Source organism: Schistocerca piceifrons, chromosome 1 (genome assembly GCF_021461385.2).
Source record: "Schistocerca piceifrons isolate TAMUIC-IGC-003096 chromosome 1, iqSchPice1.1, whole genome shotgun sequence".
NCBI lineage: Eukaryota > Metazoa > Arthropoda > Insecta > Orthoptera > Acrididae > Schistocerca > Schistocerca piceifrons.
The window spans coordinates 609,066,347-609,089,113 of record NC_060138.1 but is presented as its reverse complement, the minus strand read 5'-3'; the positions used below and the strand labels follow the sequence as shown (position 1 = coordinate 609,089,113).

Genomic DNA, 22,767 nt, shown 5'->3' with positions numbered 1-22,767 from the left:
CTGCCCCTAAAGTTTGTCGGTGTTCGATATTTTTTTCCAAGTAGAAGCGTTTTCCCATATTGCTGTGCAATTCAGCAAGCTAATATTGTGTTATATTAAAAGAGTAATCTTACGACTTGGCGAATCCTCCAGTGGCAACCCTAAAGTCGTAAACAAGACCACTCTTGCATGGTCCTAGAAAATACTCTGTCAGTAATTCTTAAAGGCGGTATTTTTTAATTTTTCCCCTATATTCCATTGAATATTGAGTCTACATGGATTGTTTTTTTCTGTTGCACCCGGTAAATTCGATGATTATTGTAAATTCTAGAAAGTAGAGTAGTGATCCGTGAACATATAAAAAGGAACTACAATGAGCTATAAACAAATAGCGCACACTTCAGTGCCGTGTGGTTAGTTCATGAAGCTTTATTTCAATGTCAGTGACGAATATTGTCAAACTGTCAATACTCGATATAACACGCTCAATAATATTGAGAATATGGTAATCAGTAACACGAGTATTGACATAAGTCAGTATGCGCCGCCAGACGGGCGACATATTGAGGGTCTGACAATTATTATTGACAGTGTAAGAGGCGCTTGAAACGTCTTGCTGGCCGTGTGAGGCTCAAACGTACACAGTAGTAGAAGTGGGGGAAAAAAAAACATTGTGCACCACATCTGTTGGGCGGTTACAAGCTTATTTTGTCATCAGAGTTAATGGAACACCCACTAAAGATAACAATCGTGCTGAAATAGTTTTGTGAAAGTAGACAAAAGTGCTTTCGTTGTTCCGCGAGAAAGGGGATCCTTATTAGTATTCCTTAACCGTCTCGAAACTTCAGATTGAAGTGCGTCATTCTCTTTCCCTCCCCAGGCAGAGCGTACAGGCTGTACTAATTCGATGAGTCGGGATTAGCATCCTTAATACGCTGAAGGGGAAAGAGGCTGGTGGTGAACTTCATCGCGGCCATGAATGCAGATTGCAGAGAGCGTGTCACCAATTAATAGGGAAACGTGTCTTCCTGCCGGAACAGTCTTATCTGGAACCACTGCTATTCGGATCGCCGTGTAAAAGTTCGTTTACACGTCCATATTTTATGGGCAATGTGCTGCTACAATAATTTCGCCATAAACATTGCTCCAGTGTGTCTGCAATACACAGCGATATCGCCATATAGCCGTGTAATATTGCTGACGCAGCAGGCTGTTGTAGGTAGCTGCCGACGTGTTGCCCGAGTAGTCCTCCTCGTAGTAATTTCGTGTTTCGTACAGCTGTTTCTGACTCTCTAAATACTTCCCCCTCACTCTGAACTTTGGCTGTTGTTCTAAGCCGACAGTGCTGCAGCGCCGGGTCGCGCGATGTGAGTGGCTAGTGGCTGGTTGCCGTATTTCTTAGAGTAAAATACTGCCACTTCAATTCGAAAACTGGAGGCTGTGCATTGATGCATCCCGTTCCCTTATTGCCTTACAAGACGAGTAAAGAGAGAGCTATGAATTTCATCAACGCAGTAAATCTACTACCAGAATTGCGGGACGTAGAAATTCATTTATACAGAGAAAATAGTCTGAATGACATTCTCGTGTTCACCCTCATGTTAGAAATTAAGCAGAATACAATTATGGCTCATTACCGCAGATGATCTAAGACTTGTAAATTTTTGTAGGCTCTATAGTGTGTGTTTTAGTACTCATTGAGCAGCAACTTGCGAACTGTCCTTTCTTTTTATTGCGATGTATGTACGCTTTATTTTCCAAGTCCCATAACTGTGGTCGTAGATGCATTGCATTTACATAGTCAGTTCTCTCAGTGTGCTGGTAAACCATAATAAAACATTAACATTTGACTAGCGTAACACTTTTTGTAAATAGATATCACGTGTTATTGTCTCGTGTGTTCTTCATCCTTGAAGATACTATCACTGCGGATTTATGGAACCAAGAGTATATCTAATCCAATTGTAACTTCAAACTTATCTTAATTAATACCTAGAGTCTCCCTACCAAAGTGTGGCAGGCTTATGACACCAAATGGCGTGCCGACGAGAACTGGCCTTTCCGACTTCAGAGTTTGGAATCCTTTTGTAGCCTCATGCAAATGGAAAAATTCCTTGCAGTACTGGGGATAGAAGCTGGATACCCCATGTTATATAGGGTGATTGCGTGATTATGTTATTACCTGAACACGATACTGTTGCACTTGGTCTGCCGTGGCTGCTATCGGAAACGTGCCGTGGCGTTACAGCAAACAAGTACAGTGGTGACTAAGGAAAACTCATCGCATTATGAATGATTTCAAGACAGTTGTGCATATACTGTCAAGTGATTCATTGTGTCCTTGTGAAATGTCACAATAAAAACTAGAGGTAAACCGACCGGAGCGCCGTCGCTCCCAAGCGCAGTAATATTGTGTTCGACTATTACAAACTTTCAGGGATAATGGAGAGCGGTAAATTTATTAATTCGAGGTAAGGGATCCTGGTCCGACAATGACTGAGCCGTCAGCTATAACTGAAAATCGTTCTGGTACCTCTGATAGTGGACTATTTTACTGCAGGCTCTTTGCTTTCCGTACTTTGGGAGGAGGTCGTATGGACCAAAACAAGGAAAAATTGTTCTGTAAACATGGGCTCTGAAATCCCTAACTTCAGAGCTATGAGCACTTGTTCAGTTAAAGACCCATGGGGCATGAAATATAATAAATACCTCGGCACCCTTTCGGAATAACATTCACTCCTTTTTATCATAGAGGTTTCTTTTTAACGGTGTTAATGTTCGATGCTTGTATAGAGTGCCCTGCTCAGTCCCACTATAATTGATCTTAAGTCAAATATAATCTTTTTGCCTTCGTTATACAGTGACTTAACCACATCTAAGATACGAATATTATATGATTAATATTTTGTGTTGACTATAAGAAACGATAATTTCATGTATAATCAGACTGAAGCACAATGACTTTCATCTGATCTATGTCTGGTGGGTTTGACAACTTGTAACATACACAATGCGAGAAATGCTGTTATGTTTTAATGCACTGACGTAATGTAATTTTTGGAAAACTTTTCTGTGTGAACTCAGGATGGGGCTGGCAGTCTCGAAGAAATTAAAAACCATCATTTCAGCCAGAGGCTAATTTAGTTACAATTTCATCTGCAGTTTTCAATAGGAACGTGTCTAGTAAAGCATTGTAGGGTTCGGATGTAGTTACTGTGAGGAATCAGTAGTTTACCCGAATAAATATGAGTTACAACATTATTTACATACCATGAATTGAGTGCAAAGTACTACAACTGAGACGACCGAAAGGCGGAAGTGAGGGAAGCCGATGGAGACTGCTGGACTTATACAGCGTTGCTGCGTTGTGCTGACGGGGCGAACTGTAAAGTTTACTGCCAGCGGGCGTCGTAAAGCAGCGGTATGAAATGTTAATTCCGGAGTATCGCCTGATTTGCATGCTCTCGTCCGTCACGCATTGCGCCCGTCCGCGCATGCGCGCTACCGTATTACCCAATTTCGCAAGATGGTCGACACGGCATATATAGCGGAGCTGACTGACGACGAGACGTAGGTCCCACCGGGCTGGCAGATCCAATCGCGCGACGTGTCAGACGCCTTCCTGCGGGTCTTACTTTAACAAGAAGCAAACTGTTTCAGAAAGAACAGTTCCCTAGCTAGGTCAGTCACACGGCGACACGACGTCTGGAAGAAGTTTCCCACACAACCTCTAGACAGATCTACATCCTGCCGAATTCCGACGTCAGACTTGGACAGCAACTTCATGGAATTCGGTTTTGTTTTGGTATTTCACGAAGGTGATCGGTACACTTCCTCTCAACTTTCATTGAATAATGCAGGGTATGCCCACATTTTTAGTAAATAAATGTCGATGACAAGACATCACGTCCGTATTAAACAACTTTCCTGAGAGCCATATGTGCTCGAATTATATTTATGTCAAAATTATCGCTTCCTAGGGCTTTGGTCGCAAAATAATTGTCAATAGTCGAAGTACGGAGGATTTAAAATTAAAGATACGCATACTGGGAGTACCAAGAAAAGCCTCCGAGAAATTTTTATTACTTAATATAAATTCAAATATTTGGAAGTCCTTCTGAAGGTGTTGGTCTGATTTGTAGACTTCTACGAAGTGAACCGTGGAGGATAAACAGTTCGGGCAAGTAGAGAACAGAAGGTTTCGAGATAGGGACTACAGAAAAATGTTGCACATTTGGTGCGTAAATTGAATGACGGACGAAGAGATACTGGATAGATATGTTGATAACTATTAATTTAGATCGGTCTAATCACATTTTTCGTACCATATGCGTTTAACATTTATTATTGGCAAGGTATGTGCAGTAGTCTGGAACATCTATATTTGTGTTTAAACTATTTTGCTTTATATTTTGGGCATTATAAGTATTATGAAGGGTTCTGGCACTTCTACCTACCAACGACGTAGTAATTCCATAAATTTGTGCTTGCAAATTTCTTAGATGCTGGTCTACATGTGTTCTCTTTTTTAGTATTTTTGCCACTTTGTGTGTTAATTTATATGTGCTTCCTTTCTGTGTGATGTCATTGTGCGAGGTCTGATCAAAAAGTGACTTGACTTTTTTAACTTCGCTTGCTTTGTACGTACGATTTTCAAAATTTTTGTTCGTCTTGCCGGCCGCAGTGGCCGTGCGGTTCTAGGCGCTGCAGTCTGGAACCGCGAGACCGCTACGGTCGCAGGTTCGAATCCTGCCTCGGGCATGGTTGTGTCTGATGTCCTTAGGTTAGTTAGGTTTAACTAGTTCTAAGTTCTAGGGGACTAATGACCTCAGAAGTTGAGTCCCATAGTGCTCAGAGCCATTTGAACCATTTGTTCGTCTTGTTGGTACACAATCTCTGACGTTTAATTTAGAAAAAGACGAATCCAATGATATGGATTATATTGTGCTTGAAAAATGGAATAAAATGGATTGAAGTACCGCGTTCGAAATGTTGACTGTGGCTCTTGGCGAATCTGCTATGAGTAGACAAGAGTTGACGAGTGCTATAAACATTTCAAAGAGGATCGAGAAGACGTCGAAGACAACAGCCGTGGACGCCCTAGCACGTCAGTTACTAATGACAGTGTGGAAGAAGTGAAGAAAATGGTACTGGAGAATCGCCGAATCACCATCAGAGAGATTGCTGATGACACTGGCATACGCTGTGGCTCATGCCAAGTAATTTTTTCGGTGTTAAGGGCGCAAAACATGTAGCAGCACAGATCGTTGCCAAATAATTGAATTTCGACCAAAAATGACGTCGTTTAGGAACCGCTAAATGAAGTCGGCAACGATCCACCACTGATAAAGTAGGTTGTAATAGGTGACGAAACATGGGTATACGGATATGACGTCGAAACCAAGGCTTAATTGTCCCAACAGAAACTGCCTGAAGACCGAAAAAGTTCGAAAATTCGGATCACATATGAAGGTTCTTCTCATTGTTTTCTTCGATTACAGTGTGATAGTGCATAATGAATTCCTACCTTATGGTCATACGGTTAATAAGAAATACTACCTAGAAGTTATGCGCCGTTTGCGTTAAGCAATCAGGAGAAAACTACTAGAATTGTGGCAAAACCACTCGTGGAAATTGCACCACAGTAATGCTCCGGCTCACACCTCAGTGCGTGTTCCTGATTTTTTATTTTTTATTTTTATTTTTTTTTTTTTTTTTTTTTTTTTTTTTTTTTTTTTTTTTTTTGCAAAAACAAAACCATTATGTTGCCTCAGCCACCGTATTTGTCAGAGGTAGCCCCCTGGGACTTCTCTGTATTCTCAAGGCTGAAGAGAACCTCGAAAGGACGTCGTTTTGCCACCATTGATGAGATTAAAACAGAATCGCTGAAGGAGCTGAGTTCCAGAAGTACTTCAAAGGTTAGAAAAAGCACTGCCACATCTGAGGGGGGAGTACTTAGAAGGGGTCGAAGTTGATGTTGAATAAAGATAGTTTAAGAAAAAGAAAAATTCCCGTTACTTTCTGAACACACCTCGTATATATATATGTGTATGTGTGTGTGTTGCTAGTGTTTGTTGATTCGAGTTGGGGATAAAAGAAATTTACGGCACAATTTGATCAAAGGAATGGCTCAATTGTTGCGACATATACTGAGTCTTAAAGCAATCGTCTGTTTGGTAATCGAGAGAAATGTGAGGGGGGGGGGGGGGAGATAAAATTGTAGGAGGAGACCAACGCTGAACAAAGTTTGCAGGTTAAAATCGATATAGGGTTCTGTCGTTGCGGATATATGAAAATATTTGCACGACATAGAGTTGTGTGGAGAGGTGTATCCTACCAGTCTTTGAGCAGTCTACACGAAAAGCAGTCGTTTTGTGGGATACCAAGTTCACTGCATGAAAACAGTCGTGGGTGTGCTGTTGAGAAGCCATCGGTCATCAAACGTGAGAGCGACACACGGTTCTCGAGGCGGCCGGCGGGTGCTGCTGCTGCTGGCGGATTCCTGCCGGCTGAGTCACGGCTATTGCCGACACCAGGTTGAGTGGCGGGCGCGATGTCACAGCCTGCCACCGACTGAGATTCCGTTCTACGCCGTCACTCAGACAACATGGCGGCCACAGCCCGGCGTCGCGCCACTTGGGAAGCTGTCGCAGACTGCGGTGTCTTCGCTAATCGAATACCTACGAATCGTGGGTTGCTCCCACCAGAATGTTCAGCGTTTCTGACTGGATGCTGCTACTATAGTTTCGTAGTAGCAAGGCTTCAGGACCAGATGAGACACGTACAATATTTTATAAAGATCATGCGAAAGAACTTTCTCCCCTTCTAGCAAAGTAGCAACGCCAGAAGATAGTAAGAATTTGCAGAACGACCTGCAGAGAATTGATGAATGGTGCAGACTCTGGCAATTGACCCTGATCGTAAATGAATGTAACATATTGCGCATACATAGGAAAAGAAATCCACTACTGTACAGCTGCACTATTGATGACAAACAGCTGGCTAGGCGTAACTATCCAGAGCGACCTTAATTGGAATGACCATACAAAACAGATAGTGGGAAAAGCAGACACCAGACTCAGATCCATCGGAAGAATGTTAAGGAAATGTAACTCTTCCACGAAACAAGTGGCTTATAAGGCGCTTGTTCGCCCGATTCTTGAGTATTGTTCATCTATCTTGGTTCCCTATCAGGTAGGACTGATAGAGGAGGTAGAGTAGATACAGCGAAGAGCGGCGCGTTTCGTCACGGGATCGTTCAGCTGGCGAGAGAGCGTTACGGAGATGCGAAACTAACTCCACTGGCAGACGTTACAAGTGAGGCGTTGTGCATCACGGGGAGAGTTACTACTGAAATTTCGGGACAGCACTTTTCAGGAGGAGTCAGGCAACGTATTACTTCCCCCTAGGTACACTCGCATATTGACCACGAGGAGAAAATTCGAGAAATTAGAGCCAACATAGAGGCTTACCGACAATCATCCTTCCCAAGCACTACTCGCGAGTGGAACAGGGTTGGAGGGATCAGATAATGGTACTGAAAGTACCCTCCGCCACGCACCATTAGGTGGCTTGAGGAGTATGACGTAGATGCAGTTGCAGTGCAATAATTCCATCATTACGACTTCAGTAGTAGTGTAAAACTGAGTTGCATAGCTCATCAGGATAAATATACAGCGCAAATGGGACGAAATGACAGAACTTTCTTCCTTGTTCTATTAGTGACCTAAGGTCATTAGCAGAGTTAGCTAAGGCAAGCATAAGTATAAACATAGCAAGTATAAAATTTTAGTGGTTGATTGTAGAGTATGTTAATTGCTTTGATGTGGCGTGTTATAATGTTGATAGGGCACTGTCAGTTTATAGAATGCAACAATATAGGTTTCTCTACATCTACAGTAGTGGAAATCACTATAAAGGCAATGATTTTTGTAGGAGAATTAACATTATCGGTTGGAATAGTTGTGCACCGTGCATACGCTTAGATTTGGTATACCGACAAATGCTGCCAAATAGTACAGCATTTGATGTCAATGGTATGTATATATCAAGACTTCAACTAGAATGAAATTTTCACTCTTCAGCTGAGCGTGCGTTTATATGAAACTTCCTGACAGATTAAAACTATGTTCCGAACGGAGACTCGAACTCGGGACCTTTGCCTTTCGCGAGCAAGTGCTCTACCGATTGAGCTATGCAAGCACGACTCACGTCCCCTTCTCACAGCTTTACTTCCGCCAGTACCTCGCCTCCTACCTCCCAAACTTTATAGAAATTATCCTGCGGAACTCGCAAGATTAGCACTTCTGGAAGTCTTGCAGGTTTCGCAGGAGGATTGTGTGACATTTTGCGCCTTAAGAAACGTAATGACAGCCCTTGTCTTGGAACGCACCTCCGTTACAAAAGCTGTTTTGAACACCACGCATAGCATAGCGCCACCACCTATCGTAACTCTTGAAACTATGGGGGCTGAAGCCGGAATACTCAACGATGCCCCGTAAAAAATTCCGCGTTTTTCCAACCTTAATTGCCCGAGGGAAAAAAATGTTGCATTGCTTATTGAACGCCCCTTATAAAACAGTTAAAATCTTAAGACGCCAGAAAGGCATCTGGCCCAGACGGCATCCACGTAAGATTTTATGTTGACTATGCTTCAAATATAGCGCAATTCTTATCCGTCAGCTATGAGATCATTGGAACGGCGGAAAGTTCCACGGGACTGGAAGAAGGCCCAGGTCATAGCAATCTATAAAAAGGGTAGAAAATCGGATGCTCATAATTACCGGCCAATTTCACCGACATCGATTTCTTTTAGAATCATAGAACATATTTTGTGTTCAGACATAATGACCTTTCTAGACTCTGAGAAGCTCATCTGCAGAAACCAGCACGGCTTTAGGAAACCGCGGTCATGCCAGACACAGCTGGCCCTCTTCGTGCATGATATAAAACAGGTTCTAGATACCGGCTCCCAGGTTGATGCCATATTTCTCGACTTTCGAAAGGCGTTCGACTCAGTTCCGCACTGTCGCTTGCTACAAAAAGTGCGCGATTGCGGTCTGTCCGATAATATATGCGGTTGGATAGGAAGTTTTCTGACAGACAGGTAGCAGTATGTCGCCCTGAACGGGGAAACTTCAACAGAAACAAGAGTAACTTGAGGTGTGCCCCAGGGCAGCGTGATAGGTCCTCTGCTTTTTACGATTTACATAGACGATCTGGTTGATGGTATTGAGAGCGCGGCCTTAGATTGTTTGCCGATGATGCTGTAGTCTACAGGAAAGTTGTGAACAAATCAATGAGGATTTGGAGAAAAAAAATGCATGGTGTAATGACTGGCAGTTATATTTCAATATTAGTAAGTGTAACCTACTGCGTATAACAAGGCGAAAATCCCCAGTAATTTATGAGTACAAAAAAATGATCAGTCTTTGGAAGCGGTAACATCAGTGAAGTATCTGGGTGTGGCTATTCGAAATGATCTCAAATGGAATGACCAGATTACACAAGTAACTGGTAAGGCGAACTCTAGATTGCGGTTTATTGAAAGAATCCTGAAGCGATGCAGTCCTTCAACAAAGGAAATAGCTTACAATACGTTAGTTCGTCCAGTCTTTAGATTGTTGTTCTTCTGTATGGGACACTTACCAGTTGGGTCTGATTAAAGAGATTGAGAAGGTCCAAAGAAGAGCGGCAAGATTCGCGACTGGTACATTTAGCCATCGCGAGAGCGTTACAAATCTCATAGAAAGTTGGACGACGCGGTAAACGGAAGGGGCTGCTCACTAAATTCCGAAATCCAATCTTCACCGAAGATGTAGAGCATATATTATTACCACCAACCTTCAAATCGCGTAATGATCATCATTCAAAGATAAGGGAAGTTAGAGCTCGTACTGAGGCGTTCAGACAGTCGTTTTCCCCTCGCGCGATCCGCGGTTGGATCAGACAGGTGAGGGGGGGGGGGGCAATTATGACTTTGGAGCGAATTGTGCCCTCCGCCACACACCGCTTGGTGGCTAGCGGAGTATATATGTAGATATAAATGTACAAGTGTGATTCCAGACGAACGAAGGGAGGAAGATTGAAAGAGTTCTAGGTCCCGTCGACGACGACGTTATTAGGGACGGAGTGTAAGCCCGGTTTCGGGAAGAATGGGAAAGGAAATCGGTCGTGCCCTTTCAACGAAAACGTCCCATCGTTCACCTCGAGGGATTTGAGAAAATAACGGGAAACCCAAATCTGGATGGTCGGACGGGGATTGGAATCGCCGTCCTCCCGGATCCGCGCCCGCTGTGGGCTGCGACTCTTGTGGGCTGAGGACTCCGTCAGAACGTCGGTCGTCGACGTCGGCGAAACAGTTACGCCCCGCGTCCAGCGGCAGCCGATACGCGGACGTATTTATAGAGCAGCAGATAGCGCTGGAACGCGCCTCTCAGGAGCCCTTACCGGAAATAAAGTCGCCGGCAGGAGCCGCCGTTTCGGTCGGCCATCGGTGTCGCCAGTGGAGCAGAAGTGGACGCACTTCCACGCCACCGAGAAAGCGCAGCCGTGCTGTTTCTACGGGGAGTCGGTCGTCAGGAAAAGTGTATAACTGACCGTGTAGTGTCATCAAATATCCGATCTACATCTACGTGATTACTCTGCTATTCACAATAAAGTACCTGGCAGAGGGTTTAATGAACGACCTTCGAGCTGTCTCTCCACCGTTCAGTTCTCGAACGGCGAGCGGGAAAGACGAGCACTTAAATTTTTCTGTGCGAGCGCTGATCTCTCTTATTCTATCGTGATAATCATTTCTCCCTATGTAGGTGGCTGTCAACACAATTATTTTCGCAATCGGAGGAGAAAACTGGTGATTAAAATTTAATGAAAAGATCCCGTCGCAACGAAAAATGCCTCTGTTGTTTTAATGATTGCCATACCAATTCACGTATCATGTCTGTGGCACTCCACTATTTCGCGATATTACAAAACTAGATGCCCTTCTTTGTACTTTCTCAATGTCATCCGTCAGTCCTACCTGATGCGGATCCCACACCGCACAGCAATACTCCAGAACAGGACGGACAAGCGTGGTGTAAGCAGCCTCTTTGGTAGACCTGTTTCACCTTCTAAGTGTTCTGCCAGTGAATCGCGGTCTTTGGCTTGCTCTACCCACAGCATTATCTATGTGATCGTTCCAATTTAGGTTATTTGTAATTGTAATCCGTAAATATGTAGTTGAATTTACAGTCTTCAGGTTGGTGTGCATTATTGCATAATCGAAATTTAGTGTATTTCTTTTAGTACTCGTATGACTAACTTCACACTTTTCTTTATTCAGGGTCAGTTGCCAATTTTCGCACCATACAGATATCGTATCTAAATCATTTTGCAATTCGTTTTGGTCATCTGATGACTTTACAAAACGGTAAATGACAGCACCATCCGCGAAAAATCTAAGAGGGCTACTCAGATTGTCTCCTGTGTCGTTAATGTAGGTCAGGAACAATAGAGGGCATATAAAACTTCCTTGGGAACGGCGGGTATTATTTCTGTTTTACTCGATGACTTCCCGGCTGTTACTGTGAAATCTTTCTTCCAGGAAATCATGAATCCAGTTGCACAACTGAGGCGATATTCCATAGGCTCGCAGTTTGGTTAGAAGACGCGTGTGAGGGACGGTGTCAAAAGCCTTCTGGAAATCAAAAAATATGGAATCAACTTGACATCCCCTGTCGATAGCGCTCATTACTTCATGAATATAAAGAGCTAGTTGTGTTTTGCAAGAACGATATTTTCTGAATCCGTGCGGACTAGGAGTCAATAAATCGGTTTTTTTTTTTTTTTCCGAGATACTTCATTATGTTCGAATACTGCATATGTTCCAATACCCTACCGCAAATCGAAGTTAGTGATATGGGCTTGTAATTCAACGGATTACTCCTACTTCCACTTTTGGGTATTCGTGTGACTTGAGCAGTTTTCCAGTCATTAGGTGCGGATCTTTCTGTGAGCGAGCGGTTGTATAAAATTGCTAAATATGGAGCTATTGTATCAACATAATCTGAGAGGAACGTGACTGGTGTACAATCTGGACCAGAAGCCTTGCCTTTATTAAGTGGGTAGGTGCGAACTGTCTTCAGTAACAGTTGTTAATACACTTAATTTGATAACTCGTAAAACTGTCCTTGTGAAAGAAGACAACAGGAAACGAACAGTTAAAAAATTAGAGCCACGGAACGTTCAAGCCTCGTCAAATGCCGGATATTTAACAGTATGAAATTTTCAGATAGACTGCGACCATGAAGCACTGTCCAGCCAATCCCACCAAAAAGGCGATATTTTTGACGCAATCATTAATTGAAGTCGAAACAATTCCTTGGAAACAAAATCAAACTGTCGATGAGTGTGGATTTTTTCACGAGCAAGTGGTATGCCAGCGTGTTGCGTGATGCCATTATCGGCAGGAGAATTAATGATACACAACATCGCCAAAGTTGCAGTAGCGGGGACCGAATCGTATTCAGTTGTTAACAATTATTGAGTTTTTAGTAGTAGGAAGAACATAATTAAAATAAAAGCCAAACAGTTTTCTCATTGCCATTCAAAACACGAGGTGAATGGTGAAAATTCGTATTACTGTAGGTGAAATTTACCTTCTTCAGAAATGTAATAGGTCCAACACTGAAGTTATTATGTCATTGCTCTAAGGGAACAAGAAAGTGAAAAATCCGTCGAAATAACTTTTTTAAAAAAATTGTGTTGAGTTACACCGCAGTCCTTCATGAACCAGAATATATATGGTTTTTGTATGTTTGGCCCATGTTAAGAAAGAACGAGCATTTGCTAAACAGCGACACGCTCCCTTCTGTCTGCTGTCAACTGTGCAGTGTTTATCCCGGCTGCAGCAGACTTTGTCTTTGATCTATTTATTATTCGATCACTGCTTTGCAAGTTGGTCAGCCTGGTGCTGTCAATTGTGCAGTGTTTATCCCGGCTGCAGCAGACTTTGTCTTTGATCTATTTATTATTCGATCACTGCTTTGCAAGTTGGTCAGCCTGGTGCTAAGCGACTGTAAGTAACAAGTGAAAATCAGTTCATGGTTCTGTTTTCGTTTTACTCGTTTTAGTGATTGGAAATAGTACTTGATTTTAGGAAGTAATCTTCTTGTGTTTATAGTTATATTTTATTCGTGCAGATCGTAAATATGGGCAAAATAAGGGAAGTTAATAGTAGGAATAAGTTTTAAGGTAACAGAGGACCCCTGTCACTCACTGTGTCCAAATGTCCGGTAGTCGTGGTGTAAGTTATCAGGGAGCTAGTGTAATCGGTGACGAATGTAGACATAACCATCTCCTACTAATGTCATTAAAACTTATCTACGTTTAATTATTGATCAATATAGATATAACAATCCCCTGCTGAAGTCAATGAAAACTATCTATAGTGTGTTAGCTAACGAAAGTTGGTCAAAATCTCATCAAATGTTTTAATAACTGTGTGTGGGAATGAGTGCCTGAAACATTATTTGTGGACCCCAAAAACCAAATAAACTGGTGTCATGGATGCAGTGTTGTGATTCAATGACGGACCAGCCAGCAGGCTGAAAGTTTTCAGTGTTACGGACACCGAATCTGTGGCGGAAATTGAGAATGCGCTTCTGACAGTTGACAAGCTGAGTTTGCGGGAGGCTGAGAAAACAATCCCACCGATGACGAGAGATACAAGAATTCATGAAAAGGCTTCCAAACATATGCAGGATACAGAAACCCGCAACGATGACAGCTATGGACCTGGCGAATTTTGAACTTGGATGTAGGTTCAAAAGATTGAAGTAAAACTTCAAGTGCATTTTCCCGAAAGTATGAAGTTTTCGGATTTCGGTACAATTTTCTGTGAAATACATATATCTTACGTCAATGAAACTCGGTACAGAGATTAATTAAATCATTTCCATTAAAATGTACTAGAATCACGGCAGTCAAATTAAAGGTTTGACAAATGTTTAGATATTACTTTTTTTAAATTTCAAGTCACATACATATAGTGGTAACAATGCTACTGGCATATAAATAATATACTTCGACGAAATCATGCACAGTTCAAATTTGGTTTGATTTGAACACGACCTGGTTCCCTCAACCTTCTTGCTTCAATAGTTGCATTAAATATCGCCGATACTGCTTGTTACCCAGTGTGAACGGGCCCTCTCGAGCGATCAGCAAACTGGAATCCAACCGTTGACTAACGCCATGATCTTTGCTCCTTTCTAGTACTACTTCCTTTCTCCGTCCCGTCCTGTCCTGTACCTTGTGGGATTTTCACTCCTGAGTGATGCGGATAATTCTTTCGAGGGGTTAGTTGCTCGCTTCCGAGGCAATCTACTCGCACAACGAGGACCCCTCTATGCAAACGTTTCCCTCCTGTGTTCTTTCCTTGTCCTCTTTCTACCACCGTCTTTTATCTCAGAGGCCTCTATTTATCGTATACCTGCATACCTCTCGCGGTCCCACAGAATACAGTAACGAACTGGCAGCGCTGTCAGGATTGGCCATCGCGGCTCAGCTGTAAAATAAATAGTCAGTATTAGGATGTTGTGTGCACGCAGGCATTGCGAGGGGGGAGGTTGGGGGGGGGGGGGCGGCGGAGAGGTGCAAGCTCGCGAGAGCGCACTCGCTTCTCGACCGACACCGAGATACGCTGAGGGAAAGCCGTACCTTATAACGGGACGCAACGCGCACAGCGGTTAATTTCTTTTTATTTTTTTATGCTTCGGCAGCATTTAGCGGCGGGTGCGCGACTTGAGGGAGCCGTAAACCTCGCAAAAACTCGCCGCCAGAGGTTTATCTCCAGTAGCGTCCATCGTTCGGATAACGCGTGAGCGCCGTTGGCCGGCTGCTGGTGGAGAGCCCGCCTCCGTCGGCATTAAAACTTAACGCGGCCGCGAGGAGCGACTCCCAGCCAGCCATACGTCTTTCGCCGCAGCCGAGCTTTCCGGGCCGGAGATTAAGCCGGGGCCGTTTCTGGTGTGTCCAAACTTCTCTGGCGCCGTTTCCAAGACTGCTCCCATAATTAAGCACTGCTGTTAACAGAGCGGGAGATCACCTCGTCCAGACTTCGCAGATTTATCATCCACCATCCTGACTCTTTAACAAGCGAGTACCAAGCTGAAACGCGCATTGTACACGATCAGTACTGATGCTTCAGTCTTTCCTTCTTTCCACGCTGTTGTCGCCATCTCTCTGGTTTTTGTGGCGAAATTGGATAACGCTGGTCTTCTGGTTTTCAACCGAGTTGTTGTTTCCATTCGATGCACAGTAATAAAAAAGTGTACCGGTTTTCGTTAGTTGGTATCAACTGTGACAGAATTCATGAGATATTTCCATACATCGTGTCGGACCTCCTTTTGCCCAGAGTAGTGCAGCGAGTCGACGTTACATGGGCTCCACAAGTCGTTGGATGTGCTCTGCAGAAATACTGAGTCATGCTTCGTCTATAGCCGTCCAGCAGTTTCACCGGTGCAGGACGTCGTGCACAAACTGACTTCTCGTTCATGTACCATAAATGTTAGTTGGGATTCGTGTCGGGCTTTCTCCATGGCCAAATCATTCGCTCGAAATCTCAAGAATGTTCTTCAAACCAGTAGCGAACAAATGTGGCCCGTTGTTTGGGAACATGGAAGTTCGTAAATGACTGCAGATGGTCTCCAGGTAGTCGAACATCACTATTTCGGGGCAACAATCGGGTCAATTGGACCAGAGGACCCAGTCCATTCCATGTCAACACTAATCACACCATTACGGAGCCACCACCAGTTTGCACAGTATCTTGTAAACATCTTGCGTCCGTGGCTGCGTGGGGTCTGAGCCACACACGAATTCTACCACCAGCTCTTACCAACTCAAATCGGGGCTCATCTGGTCAAGCCACGGTTTTCCAGTCGTCCGTGGTCCAACCGATGTTGTCACCATTGTCCTAATGGATACGTTCGTCGTACGTCCGACATTGATTTCTGCGGTTAATTCACGCAGTAGTGATTGTCTGTGAGCACCGACAACTCTACGCAAAAGCCACTGCTGTCGGCCGTTAGGTGAAGGCTGTCGCCCACTGCGTTGTCCGTGGTGAGAGGTAATGCCTGATCTGGTATTCTCGTCGCTCTCTTGATTGACATCTCGGAGTATTGAATTCCCTAACGATTTCCGAAATAAAATGTCCTATGCGTCTCGCTCCAACTACCATTCCGCGTTCAAAGTCTCTAAATCCCCTCGAGAGGCCATAAGCAGGTCGAAAACCTTCTCACAATCACCTGAGTACAAATGACATCTCTGCTAATGCACTGCCATTTTATACGCGTACGCAATTCTACCGCCATCTGTCTACGTGCGTATCGCTGTTCCATGACTTCGGTCAACTCAGTGTTATGGGGGTTTTCCATGACACCTTCAACTCTACTGGGCACACTTTCAATGAGTTTTCAATTCAGTAAACTTTACCAACAGCCGTACACTTGGAGATATTTTATTTCGAAAGCAACCAGTTTCGGCAATTCATTTTGCCGTCTTCAGGCCCCATACGCTTTTTCCGAATCAACGAGCTTATCGTATAGCGCCATAAACTGGATATCGTGCGTGAATTCCAATCGTTGTGCAGCTGATTTATACGAAAAGCGTTGACAGCAATTATTTGTCTGAATTCCGATACAGGAATGGCTTCTGAAGCGAAGTCGACGTTCTGACTTACCCCAAAGGTGTTCCGTTGGATCAGGTAGGGACTCTGGGCAGGCAAGTCCACTTCAGGGATATTATTGTGCACACATTACCTCACAGACGCTGTTTTCTCAGAGGGCATTGTCATGCTGGTAAAAAAAAAAAAGTCTTCATCTTCTAACTTTTCTTCTTCTATAGGCAGTAGACTGTGTTTGAAAATGTAATCATATCCAACCGTATTTACCAATTTCTTAAGCGCAAAAGGGGTAATCATATCCAACCGTATTTACCAATTTCTTAAGCGCAAAAGGGGAACACAAACGTACCCACGGAAAACACTAACCTAAGGACATCACACACATCCATGCCCGAGGCAGGATTCGAACCTGCGACCGCAGCAGCAGCAGCAGCAGCAGCAGCGCGGTTCCAGACTGAAGCGCCTAGAACCGCTCGGCCACATAGACTGGCTCTCCAGGCATTCGCCGAATCCATTGGATTATAGCGTGATTCATCACTAAAAATGTCTCGTTTCCAGCCAGCTAATGCCCAGTGGCGTCGCTTTTTACACCACTTCAAGCGTAGCTTGGCATTGAATGCAGAAATGTGTGGCTTATGAGGAGCCACTAGACCATTATACCCATTCTTTTGAGTACCGTGATTCCTTCCGCTGATTTCGAAGAACCATCGTCTGGAATGATCGACGGAACACCTGAAGGAGTCGAATGGGTCGGTCGTCAAAATATTGCGCTTAAAATAGAAACAACTACTCCGATGAACACCGAGAAGTACATCATTAACAATCACGCGGAGAAAACGTGGGAGATCTGTCAGTATTGTCCGCATTTAAGTGGGCGTTTGTAGTTTGTGCTCTCCGTTACTGGCTACCCTGTTCCCGCATTAGCCAAAAATCCCAAGATATCGCGAACATTGTTTCCAACGAGAAAGCATTTCTTGCTGTTACTTTTTTTTCTGCCTTAGAGTGTAATGAAATGATCGCATGTCATTATTGGCCGGTAGACTCGTCTGGGGCTGTTGAGCCGCCTGATAGAAGTCTCCTTGACACCACATGGGTGACTTGCGGGCCTTTGGGTATAGATGAGATGAAGTAATGAAGACAACACCACCCAGATTTCCTGAGCGAAGAAAGTCTCCGGCCCGACGGAGAGCCGATCCCAGGACCCCCCGATCTAGAGGCAGCGCCGCTAACCTTTAGCCGCGGTATTGGACTGTAATTAAACAAGATTTTCAAAATGCAAAGCTGCAAACAATGGACTTTAATTATAAACGGTGAATCCGAAGTACACCAACAAAATTTCGGAGATCGTTCGAACTTTTCAACTATTTACAGAGTATTTTGGCACGAGAGGACAAAAAAATTTCGCTGTATCGGCTTTAGAATGACCGGAAAGCCAAAAGTGCAAAAAGTGCAATAGTGCAGTTCATGATCGAACAGTTTTTAACAATCATAGTCGACGATGGCTTCTTTCCAAAAGGGGGACGCGCCAGCAACGTTCTTTCTTCGAGGCCCCCGTTGCTGCGACTCCGCGACCAAATTTCCTACTGTCGCAGATAAATTCATTCCCCCTGTCGAGGGAAGTATTTTTTTAATGGCGCATGCATTTTTTATTACAACAGTAAATCGCCGTTCGCTCCAGAGTCCAATTAATTACACAGGAAAGAAGAGGAGCCACTAGCGGCAGCCGTTATGCATTAAATGCGTTTCTTTGTGGTGAGCGATTCACAGCTATGCTGTTGGTTCCCTCCCCTTTGCGTCCCTTTGTACAGGATAAGCTTAATTAAACAGTCGTGAGACATATGGCTGGGCCGGCCATTTGATATCGGTTCCCTTCACCGCATTGCTCTGCTTGCAGTGATAATTCTTTCTGTTGATAAAGAGATTAGCGGTGCTGCGTTCTCCCAAAGACCAGAAACACCAGCACTAATTTTCCGGGTGCGTTCCCGTATACTTCGTTTATTTGACTAAGCACGTTTGTAAAAGACGTCCGTTTCGTTTCGCACTTCGCTGTAAGTGCTGCAGAAACCAGAGTGGTAGCAATTTGTGCGAACTGTCTACCTCAGGTTGTTGAGGTTGCTTAAGTGTTTTGGTATGGGAGCTCGGGCAAAGTGTGGCGAGAGACCACCTTTAGCATCTAAAACACACATTACACCCATGTAAGGCTACATCGAGGTGTATACACGGTCCAGTCACACTATCAACATTTTCCGTAAGCAAGCGAAAGAGTTTGCTGTGTGAAATAATAGGCCCATGGGACATCAATTGTTGTCGACGCTGCTTTTATATAGCTCGTTGAGTCGCCTATAGCAGAATGAAACTAGCTTGTTTCCATCTTGATGTCGGTACGGAAGACAGGTATGAGACTCAAAAATATGTGGCAGTCTGTTACATTGTAGAATGCATCCTCTCACAAAATTCACAGAAATTCAGTATGTTAGCAAAATGTGTTTCCTGGCTTACAGAATAGACGAATATCTTTAACATGTGTGGAAATATAAACATATTGTCGAATTATAACAAATATCGAACGGGAAGAGCTGCAGACTCGAAAAGCGCCTAGAATGCGACTTAAGCTTGGTCGCGCTAAACGCCATCGCCTACCTTCGTCAGTCATTCGGCAACGTTCGATCAACGATAGCGCCGTCACTTCATTTATAAATTAACATGTAAACCGCATCTTCATAACATCACATCAAATGTCATTTACATGCACAATTTCCCCCTCCCCTCATCTCTATTTGCGACTACTGTCTTACATTACGAATAAAAAGCCATCGTATTAAGGAGCGCCTGAACTACGCGTCGCTCCTCTTACTGTAAGATACCGCTCACACCCTACAAGCTTCCATAAGTTACTTTCTGAGTATTGATGTCTGGTACCTTACACGTAGCGCATCGCGCAGCAGCATAGCTGCCAGGGGAACCCCCAGTGATCGAGAAGCTCGGTTTGCCCCCAATCGCGGGTGGCGCGGAAGGCAAGTAGTGGGGATCGTGGCTGGATGTAAGGCTTGATTGGACGGTACGTGCCCGCGTGCCGCGAGAAGCTCTATAAATTCGGTATATGTTGTAGTGTTCATGAATTGGATTGAGAACTCTTCAATATTAGAAGCAAGTCGTAAGGAATGATCGGTGGAAGCTGGCTACCTCAGAAAGATTTAAAAAAAAAAGCTGAAATAAAGAGTGGACGTCAGTGCGTGTGTTTAGAAACGTAAGCAACGCACCCCATCGCTTGTACTGGACACAATAAACCTTTCAGTTTTATGAAGTCAATCTCTCTTTTCGAATCTGTTAGAACTGAGTGCGAAGGTTTTTAATGGCAAGATTGCTGATTTTGATAGGGCACGTACCGGCAGGCACACTGCCCAAGTTTTAGTCTCCAGGTGCGTGTTCCTTGGGAGTAAATACTGTGCAACACACACGTCAAGTCCGATCGCTATGATTATGTCAACACAGCTGGTTTTAGAGGGAAGCTGGACCGTGATGGATACGAGTAAGGGAAGTAGGCACCTTAGACCTGTCCCTTCCACACCCTCGCCCCCTCTCTCCCCCTCCCCCTCCCCCCTTCCCCTCCCACCTCTCCCCCCTCTCTCCCCCTCCACTCCCCCCTCTCTCCCCCTCCACTCCCCCCTCTCTCCCCCTCCACTCCCCCCTCTCTCCCCCTCCACTCCCCCCTCTCTCCCCCTCCACTCCCCCCTCTCTCCCCCTCCACTCCCCCCTCTCTCCCCCTCCACTCCCCCCTCTCTCCCCCTCCACTCCCCCCTCTCTCCCCCTCCACTCCCCCCTCTCTCCCCCTCCACTCCCCCCTCTCTCCCCCTCCACTCCCCCCTCCACTCCCCCCTCTCTCCCCCTCCACTCCCCCCTCCACTCCCCCCTCTCTCCCCCTCCACTCCCCCCTCTCTCCCCCTCCACTCCCCCCTCTCTCCCCCTCCACTTCCCCCTCTCTCCCCCTCCACTTCCCCCTCTCCCCCTCCACTTCCCCCTCTCTCCCCCTCTCTCCCCCTCCACTCCCCCCTCCACTCCCCCCTCCACTCCCCCCTCCACTCCCCCCCTCCACTCCCCCCCTCCACTCCCCCCCTCCACTCCCCCCTCCACTCCCCCCCTCCACTCCCCCCTCTCTCCCTCTCCACTCCCCCTCCACTCCCCCTCCCCCTCTCTCCCCCTCCCCCTCTCCCTGTCCCTCCCCCTCTCCCTGTCCCTCCCCCTCCCCCCTCACCACCCTCCTTCCCCCCTCACCCCTCTCTCTCTGTCTTCCATTGGCATAGTCCGATCGCTGTGGTTATGTCAACACAGCTGGTTTTAGAGAGAAACTTGATCCTGATAGATACGAATAAGGGAAGTGCGCACCTTAGACCCCTCCATTATATACACACACACACACACACACACACACACACACACACACACACACACACACACACACACACACACACACACACATTCTTCCTCGGGCACAATTGAACACGCCAGATGTCATACATGGCTCCGTAGTTGGGAATCATCCGTACAGTGCTTTAGACAGCTATCTCCGCTCATCTACAGTAAGAGAATATTGCGCTGTAAAATTAGCTTGGATGAATAATAACTATATTTAATAAAAGGGTGCTTATAAGACACAAAATTGTCGTTAGTATAGTTGTTTCGTAATTCATGAACAACAAAGAATTGAGTACAGTGTGAAGAGTTTGTTTTGAACTTAATTGTGTATTGAGCAGTCAGTTTCACGTCGTTGTCTGTCTCTTCAGTTCCAGGAGTGGAGCAACGGCGCGCGCGGCAGAGCGGCGCCAAGCTGCGACACTCGAGGCACCTGGCGGAGAAATCTGCTACGCACCACGCCGTGCCGCGCGCAGATCCCTCAGACGCTGTGAGTACCGTCGTCCATGCAGTATCCTCAGTCGCCACCATCGGCGCGGTGGAACGAGCTTTGAAATTATCATTATAGTGTACATCGTAGTAGCAATAGTAGCTTTAAAGGGAGTTAACCTATACTGGCTAATTATTAAATGCCCCTAAAGTAATACATTCTGTTTGCTTTCTAATAGTTCGACTCATCAACGGCTTAGTTACGGGAGGTCGATAAAAATACGGAAACATAAAAAACCACATTACCATACATAATACTCCCGCCAGGTTAGCCAAAAAAAAAGAGCGCTAATGCGTTGCTTCCTGGACTCGGGTCGGCGCGTCGGCCCCGGAACAAATCCGCCCGGCGGAATAACGACGTGGACCATTGTGCCGGCCAGCCTGGATGTGGTTTTTAGGCGGTTTTCCACATCCCACTAGGTGAATACCGGGCTGGTCCCCACGTCCCGCCTCAGTTACACGACTCACAAACATTTGTAACACGTTTGCACTATTTCTTGGTTTACACTACATGCAGACAGCTGGGGTACACTGATTCCGTCCCAGGGGGTATAGGATGGCGGCAGGAAGGGCATCCGGCCACCCCTATAAATTAACCATGCCAAATCCGTTGTAACAATGCGGACCCTGCGAAAACTGCAGGATAAAGGTACAAGCGAAGGAAGAAGAAGAAGAAGACCGTACATAATACCTCATAAGCAAACTGTTAGCATTCAAAGGTTCTTTTGTAATTGTCTTAGAATGAATAAATACAGGTCCTTTACACTTTTCAACGGAGTTTATACCATTCTTTCTGCAGAATCGTGGCAAGTTCAGATAATGGTGATGAAGACGGATAGCTATCACGCACCCTCCTCTCTAAAGTAGACTGTAAAGGCCCCATAATATTGAGACCCGGTCACTGTGGTGACCACGGGAGCTGCGACAATTCGTCATTGTTCTTTCAAAACTAGTCCTGGATGATGGCTGCTGTGTAAATAGGGACCCTGTCGTCTTGGAACCCAGTATCAGCATTAGGGCCAGTGTATCATGGGATGGACCTGATCAGCCAAAATAGCCACATAATCCTTCACAGTAATGCGATCTCATAAAGTAACGTGGGCCCATGGAGTACCACAGTATGGCTGCCCAAATCGTCACCGAACCCAGCTATGTTTCATGGGGCGTAACTCGGCTGGAATTTGGAAAAATTGTGAAATAAGACATATCCGACCAAACGA

General features: G+C 45.1%; 1 protein-coding gene across 1 annotated transcript in view; it reads left to right on the top strand.

The window, feature by feature from the left end:
* The window catches only part of LOC124804024 (DE-cadherin), a 628,442-nt gene that overhangs the window by 539,204 nt on the left and 66,471 nt on the right, over nt 1–22,767 (top strand). The window contains exon 2 of the mRNA XM_047264719.1: nt 21,430–21,548. Coding sequence (XP_047120675.1) covers nt 21,430–21,548 — 119 coding nt within the window. The remainder of the gene's footprint in view (nt 1–21,429; nt 21,549–22,767) is intronic.